This window comes from Amblyomma mixtum, chromosome 1, assembly GCF_055824585.1.
Source record: "Amblyomma mixtum isolate Tamu chromosome 1, ASM5582458v1, whole genome shotgun sequence".
Taxonomy (NCBI): domain Eukaryota; kingdom Metazoa; phylum Arthropoda; class Arachnida; order Ixodida; family Ixodidae; genus Amblyomma; species Amblyomma mixtum.
Genome location: NC_143012.1, coordinates 106,871,349 through 106,880,361, shown reverse-complemented (window position 1 = coordinate 106,880,361; position 9,013 = coordinate 106,871,349). Strand labels below are relative to the sequence as shown.

The following is a 9,013-nucleotide window of genomic DNA, read 5'->3' as shown; positions in this document are numbered from 1 at the left end:
GTTCCGACGCGATAGCGTAGCCGTAGGAGATTGTAAAAGGGATCGAGATGGGTATAAATAGTCTGGCCACGCTGGGTTTTAGTTTTTTTCTTCCTCCATGGTTCATAGTCTGACAGCATTGTATTCTGGCAACACTATAGTATGGCAACTATGGAGGAAGGAAAAAAAGATGGCAACACTGGCATAGCAGACGACGCAACGATGGTTATTCGCAACGACTTGGGCTACTTTGTGCGAACTTTGCCGCGAGCAGTAGCGGCGAGCATACCCACGAAGCTGAGTTCTGTAATGCACCTACGCTAAGCTGACAGTACGACTCAAGCGCACGGCGTTGCTTCGGCGTCGTGGTGGCCATGGCTTGCGTCGTCTGCTAGCAGATGTCATGGTACGGTAACCGAGGGGGAGGCCGGCTCTGGCGGCGAGTCCGCAAGCAGCCTATGGCAAGTTGGTCATGTGACCTGACGCTATTTCCTATCAGAGCGGAAGCCGATACCTTCCAGCAAATGCGTCCAGTGCCAAGCTACGCTGCACGCTCGTGGCACCGCCTTGGAACTTTCCAGAACTGGTGCAAGGAGTGCAAGTGTATCGAACGGGCCTCTCCATTTAATTCCTCCATGTGTCGGACAATTGGAACATACCCAGTTTTGCAAAACGGAGACGCAAGCTGACGCAAGCGCAGAGGGTGCAAGCTGCACTGGCAAAACGAATGCAAAAGTGTTGCACTAGAACTGGCTTTCCTTCTTCCTTGCAAACTCACTTCGGAACACGTGTTTCGTTTGTTTACAGCGTGGTCCGCGGCGTGTACTGCATAGAATGTGACACAAGTTTTGCACCGTAGTTTTAGTAGTAATCTAATTGTCATGGCACTGGCGTTTAGCAGTAGTGACCATGCCGCGATTGACCGCACCGTCGACGTGTCGGCCGACGCTGCCAACCCAACTGCAGACGGTCATGAGCTCGAGTTCAAGTACGAGATTAAGCGATGCATCGCATGGATCTGCGACAATGACTACCGAAAGGTAAAGGCTTTGAAAATAATACGGGCAGTTGAGCTAGTTGGCTATTTATGTTGGGAAGTAACAGCGCAAACAGACGAAAAAATTCCATGGCAGCATGGGTTCTTATCCTTGCAGACTGCCTTTCATTTTTAGTCTCTCTCGAAACTTTCGGAAAATCTCTAATGCATCGTTCCCTTCGGTTTTTTGTTCCGCGCACAGTGAGGGAGGACCCGGTCATTTGGGTGTCTGTTATAACAAGGTGGCTGATTTATTGGCTCGGTCAGCTCTCGGTTCCCATGTAGTGTATCCCGTTCCTCACCGCATTCTGTTGGATACGTCCCGTTTCCAGCGGTTCCAACATATCGCAGCCAGCTTGTGTCATCCGTTGCTGAATACCGTTGATTTTCACCACTTAAAGTACCCATAAAATGTCCGGTCGTGTAAACCAAGGCTGTGTGAGGTGTCAATCCCCCACCTAAATCATCATCATCAGCCTGACTACGCCCACTGCAGGACAAAGGCCTCTCCCATTTCCATGCCTAAATGATCCATGCCTAAATTTGTACCTATGCAGATGCGGGTTCGCTGCGACAAACCTTTGTGAATGGAGAAGTTGAAACGATAGAACATTTTCTCCTCTCTTGACGCCAGTTCGCATTTCAGAAAAATTTGGATGTCCCTTTTTCGATCAGGTGCAAAAAACAGACAAGACACATAGGTAGGTGACAGGACGTCTTGTCCTGTCTTGTCTGTTTTTTGTGCCTAAAAACTATGTAATTATCAACCAAAACCAACTAGCCCAGCAGCAAGTGCTCTTAGTCCCTTTTTCGAGTTTAGGATTCCCTTTGTCTCTACCGGTTTTTCTTTCTCTCGATGCGAGCGCCAAGGGATTCTCGTTAAGTAGTGTTTGCGGTTACCTTCATGATTTGCAATATTGCAACTGGTCGGCCGCTTGTCCAGAGAGTGTATTTTGTTCTATTTAACTTCAACTTTGTGTAATTTATTTGAATTTTTCGACAGTAAACATATATTTTTTCTAGTTTCAGTCATTCCTCTATTGACTTCACCACCTAACCCCCGCAAATACTTCCTCGGCATTCACCCCGTACCTTGGCCAATCTCCCCCCGTCTGGAGTTGCATGAACCAGGCAGACCTCTTTATTCATTATAAGTCTCACTCTCTCCCCCGTGTGGGCATGTGCCATGTTTACTGAGGTAAACAACAACACCACAAGCGCTAGTTTGCAACTAGTGCTTAAAAAAGAAGCACTTAAAATAAAAACAGGAAACGAAGTAAGTCGGGCATGTCCAGATATGCCAGCTCTTCTCGTGCAGTAGCGCATGTGCTTATTCCTCTAAAAATGGTAGGACTTGCCGTGAAATGCAATTGGATGTGGCCTTAAAAATATTATTGATTTTTCGAGCAAAGGACATTTGTTGGAGTGCTTGACTAGATTGAAAGGTGGAAAATGCGCTACTGCAAGCGCACATTTAGGCATCGGCCATTTTGCCTGATGTATGTCTTGACGCAAGGGGGCGGGAAATTGTAGAGAGCCACATCTTACCTGCGAAGCATCTCTTTGCTCTACAACGCATGCTTGTCAACCGTATAAGGCATTGTCAAATTTTTTGGGCTGCAGAAAATGGCATATCTGTTACCCACTTTTTTCACTTCTATGTGGAAAGCATTGGGCACTAGCCTACCCCTCTCAATGTGTGACTTGTCTACACTGCTTGAACGGTGTCCTCTACTGCGCATTTATTACCATCAGCTATGGCAAAGTGCATGCGCTGTTCGCAGTGTCCGTAGTGAGAAGGAGAAATGCCCGGAAGAGGGCGACCGGACGGCAGCACAAGCGTGTTGGTCACTTAGCATACGCTCATCCTTGTTGATTTGTAAAGACATGTACACGAAATGCAAGATCAGACGAATGCGTTGGCACCTCAGTGGGCCATCTACAACCATAAATTCTTCACTTCTTGGCCGCAAGATTCTCAGTAAAAGTATGAGCAGCTGTGTAATGGCATGCATGCCAGTGAAAATCTGCAGTGCAGGTTTCATTGCTAGGGATTCTCGAGTATCATGGCTAGTCAGAACACAGCTGCTTCGCCTGGAAAGGCAAAATGCTGTCGTTCTGCCATGAGGTGTTAGCAATGCTTTGCAAAAGCATGCCCTAGAAATACAAAAGCTGGGTGGATTATAAAAGAGGGACGTTTCTTTGCAACACAATTTATTTGAAGTCTGACGGTTTCTAAGCCAGTAAGTGGCGGCTATATTTTAAAACCTGACAGAATCATATGATACGATTTAGTACAGTGTGATATCTGCCATGGCCTTGATGCTGCCTGTATGTGCAGGGCGTGACGAATTACGCTGGAAACTTTCTCGTTTAGTAGCTGCTAAATGCTGCCAGCACCACGCTCGGGCTGTTTGAAACCTTGTGGTCAAAATCCTCTTAGTTGGCAAAACTTGTTGGACCAGCGCATAAGGACAATGGACAACAATGAAGGACGACGACACGAACAGAAGCGCTGAACTTTATTTCGGAAGAAACTAGTGCAATGCATTTATACAGTTTCCTGTCAGGGACCATGACGCACAGGCAGAGCAAGACCATTTAGATAAGACAATGACTCGGGATATAAAAACCTGACTATGATTACCTGAGTAATTTGTGATTCGCTGATGACATTGTCTTGCTAAGCCACTCAGGACAAGAACTACAAAGCATGATCAATGAGTTAGACAGGCAGAGCAGAATGGTGGGGCTAAAAATTAACATGCAGAAAACCAAAGTAGTGTTCAACAGCCTAGCAAGGGAACAGCAGTTCGCAATTGATGGCGCGGTGCTGGAAGTAGTAAGAGAATATGTCTACTTAGGGCAGGTAGTGACCGCAGATCCGGATCATGGGAGGGAAATAACTAGAAGAATAAGAATGGGGTGGAGCGCATATGGTAGGTTCTCTCAGATCATGAATGGCAGCTTATACATAACAGTCGAGAGAAAAGTATACAACAGCCATACCTTACTGGTACTCACCTATGGGGAAGAAACGTGGAGGCTAACAAAGAGGGTTCAGCTTGAGTTAAGGACAACGCAGCGAGCTATGGAAAGAAAAATGACAGGTGTAATGTTAAGAGATCGGAAGAGGGCGGAGTGGGTGAGGGAACAAATGCGTGATAATGATATCCTAGTGGAAATCAAGAGGAAGAAGTGGGCTTGGGCAGGGCATGTATTGCAAAGGCAAGGTAACCGCTGGTCCCTAAGGGTAACGAAGTGGATTCCATGAGAAAGCAAACGTAGCAGGGGACGGCAGAAAGTTAGGTGGGCGGATGAGATTGAGAAGTTTGCGGGGATGCGGTGGCGAAGGACAGGGTTAGTTGTTGATGGAACAGCGCAAAACATCGGGACAAGAGACAAGCGCTGTACAAAACATCGGGACAAGAGACAAGCGCTGCGCAAAACATCGGGACAAGAGACAAGAATGAATAACCAACATGCCCAAGCTGCTGTCCTGGAGGGTTAGTTGGAGAGCCATGGGAGAGGCCCTTGCCCTGCAATGGGCGTAGTCAGGCCGATGACAATAATGAGGGTTCTTTAACGTGCGCTGGCATCTCACAGCATGCGGGTGCTTGTGCATTCCACCTCCATTGAAGTACGTCCACCGCAACTGGGCCACCACAGCGGGTCACGCGTGGTACGTAAGGAAGTTGCACAGTAGAAGTAGCTGGCTGAAATTCGGTACTGAGTGTCTTGACCTGTAGTTTGTAAACACAAGCATAGATTCAATAAAAGAAGCCTGGCCTGCAGGCCCATGCAGTGCTCTGATCTCATTCAAATTGGAACCTGATAACCCCTCAAAAGAAGAAAATGCTTTGGTATGCACTTCACTTTTGCAGGTGGCCTTGCAGTTCCCCGATGAGATGCTGGCTGACTCGGTCCGAGTCACCCTGGCACTCGAGCGTGGTGGCGTGGAGGCTCAACTCTTCATTCTCGGCGACACATCTTACGGGAGGTGTGCACTGCATTGGATGGTTTCCCCTTGTTCGCTGCACCACCGAGGAAAGAAGCGTGATGATCAAGTGATGATGGCTGCCCCTGGCTGGCAGCCGAAGGCAGAAATTTCAAGCTGTGACATAGTTTGCTGGCACACTCATGGCCACACGAGTAGTAGTGCAGTGGCAAAGCTGTGACATGTGTGGATGTATGAATGTACCTTTCATTTCTGTTGTTAGCACTGCTTGAATGGGGGCAGCCCTGCTGCGTGCACAGTCCAGACGGCTGTCAGAGTGACGTCTCGAAAACATTGGTTGTGAGGGGGAAGACTGCCGGCTAAATTAACCACGCGTTAAAAGGTACAAGAAATAAACGAGGCGGCATGTAGAGGAAAGGAACTGTATATTGAAATGAAACGAACCAACCAGAAAAAGAACGGGAAAATAAAACAAAAAGCACTCGCGAAAGGTACAGAAGAGAGCTAAAAAAAGGAAAGGCGCACTCAAGTTTCTTTGTGTCCTAGGGTTGAGCCTGGTGGGTAGTTGGTGCATTGAGCGAGGAGGTGTGGCGTCGGCGCAGTCTTTGTGCTCCGGTCGACGCCCTTACGGAGGCGTGGTGTGGACGGCAGTCTCCCCGGTGGCAGGCGTCAGTGTCACAGCGTTGACGCACGGTTGATGGTGCTGTTCACGGCAGCCTCAACGTTGTCTTAGGAAGTAGTCACACCTGTGGGCTCCAGGCATGGCCCCCAGGTCAGGTACGCAGCGGTGGTGACGGAGGCGGCCCGTGTTCAGAAGCTATCGGGCAGTGGCGCCTGGGTCTGGTGGCTCATGCTCTCGACGACGGCTGTCCAGGTCTGGTAGCCCAGACGTCTGTGGCTGAGGTCCAAGCCTGGGAACTCGGGGCGCCAGCAGATCTCGTCCGCGTTCTCCCTCTTCTCCTCTGCACGTGTCATTTCCCTTTTTCTTCTTCGTCCGCCACCCCGTGCGTCTTCTCTGGCCGCAGTGTGGCGCTGGCTCGTTGCATTTCTGCATCAATTGTCCAGCTGGTTTTACTCGCCAGAGAACCGTCCTCAAAGATCCAGTTGTTTGTGAGAGACGCGTGATGAGGTCTGTAACAAAAATTAATGCCATTTCACTTTTATGGCGCAAGGCACTGACCATAATGCAATCAGTGAGGAGGCCACCACTGAAAGATGCCCCGAAACCAGTGAGCTTTATGCGCACTGGTGCAGTCTCGACCACTGCCCCCTGGTGCCCAAGTTGCGGGTTCAGTCCTGGCCGCTGCACCCGTATTTTGATGGCAAAATGCACAAATGCCAGTGTGCTCCCAGGTGGTCTAAATGAATGTGGAGCCCTCCGCTATGGTGTCCCTAATAGCCCACTCTCTCCACAGTTTACAAAATTTCACACACTAATGTCATTCATCGAAGATGCTAGAAAGGACTACTGTCCACGACATAGAAAACAGATGTCATAAATCTCGTTGCCTCCACCGAATGGCTAAAATAAGTAGGATGAAGTAGTGACTCCATCAGGAAGGGGCATGAATCTCCATTTCCTCCTCTATGCACCATCTGAAAGAAGCCATCCTTCCAGTGTTGTAAACCGGTCAATATCTTGTCATGTATACGTCTGCTGTGGCTACATGTCAGTGGTTTGATAAGTGAAGGAGTGTTTCGGGTGCAATGCTAGCAAGCTTGGCGCCTAACAGCCAGTACTGTATGTCTCAACTGATGTCCCTAAGATGCTCTTGTATTTGCTGTATAGGTCCTCTTATTAGTCTGATATGGATTCCCGTTTTAAACAACAACAGCACTTGACGTCAGCAGTCACTGTGGTCTTCGGTTAACATCGCAGGCAAAGCTGCCGTCTTACACGGCACACAGCAACTTGCCACCAGTACATGTGACTACACTGTGCAAAAGGGCTACAAAGTCTCGGTGTACACAGCTAAGCTTCAACCTGTGCCCATCCTTGTGGTGTCAGGTGAGGGCCCTGCAAATGCTCCTTTGCAATGCATTCCCTATTAGCTGTCGACTTAGCAGATGGCCTATTGGGTCTCCTGTGGGATTTCCACCAGGGATTGCTACAAAGTGCGGAAGGAGGAAAAGAGAAGCAGCGCCCGTTTTCTTTCCAGTAAGACCGGGTTGCATATCCTGTCTCTGTCCTGTGGTATCGTGTACAGATGACAACCCAGCGGTTGCAGGTGTAAAACTTGGGAAAGTGACCCTAGAGGTCTATCCCGACCTTCTCTAAAGGAGATCTGGGACGCATCTGTTATGTGCACACGGAATCGTCGGGGGGTTTTTGGAACGCGGCGTGTCGACAGTGGTGCGTCGGACACCGGAGCGCCGCAGCGGAAGTCAGGTCATTCAAGCATGGAGGTGGCAGCTGTTGGACGTTGGGTCCGTGCTGCCGGGGACCTCTCTTGAATCAACGACGCAAGCCCACTGTGTTCCTTTCAAGTTTGAAGGTGGCAGTTGGTGAATTGCGGGTACGTGCTGCCGAGGCTTCCTTGGATAGCCGGCATAAGCCTACGACGTTTTGGGATGCCGTCGACGGGACCCGGCTACGGTTTTCCTGCTGCTGCCTACAGATGGCACCGCATCACCGTAGAAACTTCATAACAACACTCCGCTCGCACAAGCGTACCGGAAACCGAAAGTGAAGCTGAAAGGCCAATGTTCCGAGCTCTGTTTCCACAGTTGTGAGTGTCTGAGCCAATATCGTCATCAGAGAACCCGCTAATCGATGCATTGAAAATATATCCTGCCGATGCAGTAGAATCGTATGCAGTGGGGTTTTTGCGAGCGCGCACCAACACAGCTCTAGGAGTGCCCTAGGCCATAAAAAGAAAAAAAAAAACAAATGACATGACGGTCACCACGTGTCATTGCGATGTTCAGCGACAGCTGTTAATGCGATATGCTTTGGTTGAGAATAAGAGCGTGACCTTTCATCTGTGTAGTTCTATGGCCCTCTTTTCAATATCCCACACGTAGTTGTTTACGCACCAGCATATACAGCTCGTTCAGTCGAAAAGCCATCGGCGTCGTAGTTGTAGCTGCTGGCACCGCACCTCGGAAAAAAGTCTATCATGCCAACCGTTTGCCGCAGAATGTTCCAGATGTAATACCATTGAACGTTTCAAGCAGCATGAACTTACTTGTTAAGTTAGAGAGCTTGCAATGAACCACCACCCATAATTGGGGCTGCGGGTGTCCACCGAGATGTGTGAGACAGTTACTGCAACTTCCTTTCCTCAAATTCAATTTTCGATTACTTCATTATGGCACCTCTTTCTCTCTCTCTCTTCTTTCACTCCCACCTGTGTCCCTTTCCTTACAGAGGGCTTCAGGTGTCCACCGAGATGTGAGACAATTATCAGATTTCCTATCCTCAAAAATGCGTTGCATTCAAAGCTGGTGTTCTGTTCCCTGGAATCCCCAGCAGCGCTGCAACACGTTGTTGCGTTTCACTCTTTAAGGTGAAGCTTAAGCGTCTTCCAATTTTCCTTCTCTTGCCTCTGCTCTCTTCTTAGGCCGTGTGCGGTTGCATTGCTTCACATCTATCATTCTGCTTTATCACTGAGCATCTTTCATTTCACCCTTGGGCCGACACCTGCGCTCCAAGGAGTGAGACTTGGGTGGTCAGTTCCTCTGCAGACTGATAACAAACGCCTGCTCTGGCGAGCAAGGAGTCATGCTTCTTAATCCACGGATGTTGTTTGAGGCACAGATGGTTGCCGTTTCTTGAAGGAATTGGTGAGCGCTATAAAAACACAGAAAAGGGACGAACACACAAGACAAAGCCCTTTCTAACAATTGTTTAATCTCAGAAGAAACATGACTATATACACACATTTGACGTCATATCATACACAGAAGAGGGAGGAACGCACGCACTGACAAGAATGAAGGAAAAAGAGGTAAAAACTATGCGCGCTTACAACAGCCGAAGATTACTATTCTTGAGGCACGTTAATTCTGTTCCCCCTAACATCACCGAAGGGGAGCTG

General features: G+C 48.8%; 1 protein-coding gene across 2 annotated transcripts in view; it reads left to right on the top strand.

Annotated features, from left to right (window-relative positions):
* Positions 1 to 493: 493 nt before the first annotated feature.
* Dph2 (Diphthamide biosynthesis 2) overlaps positions 494 to 9,013 on the top strand; it is a 37,299-nt gene continuing 28,779 nt past the window's right edge. For both annotated transcript variants that reach the window (XM_089555698.1, XM_089555703.1), the window contains exons 1-2: positions 494 to 1,019; positions 4,900 to 5,015. In XM_089555698.1, the coding sequence (XP_089411824.1) occupies positions 861 to 1,019; positions 4,900 to 5,015 (275 nt within the window). In that variant the 5' untranslated portion in view covers positions 494 to 860. The remainder of the gene's footprint in view (positions 1,020 to 4,899; positions 5,016 to 9,013) is intronic.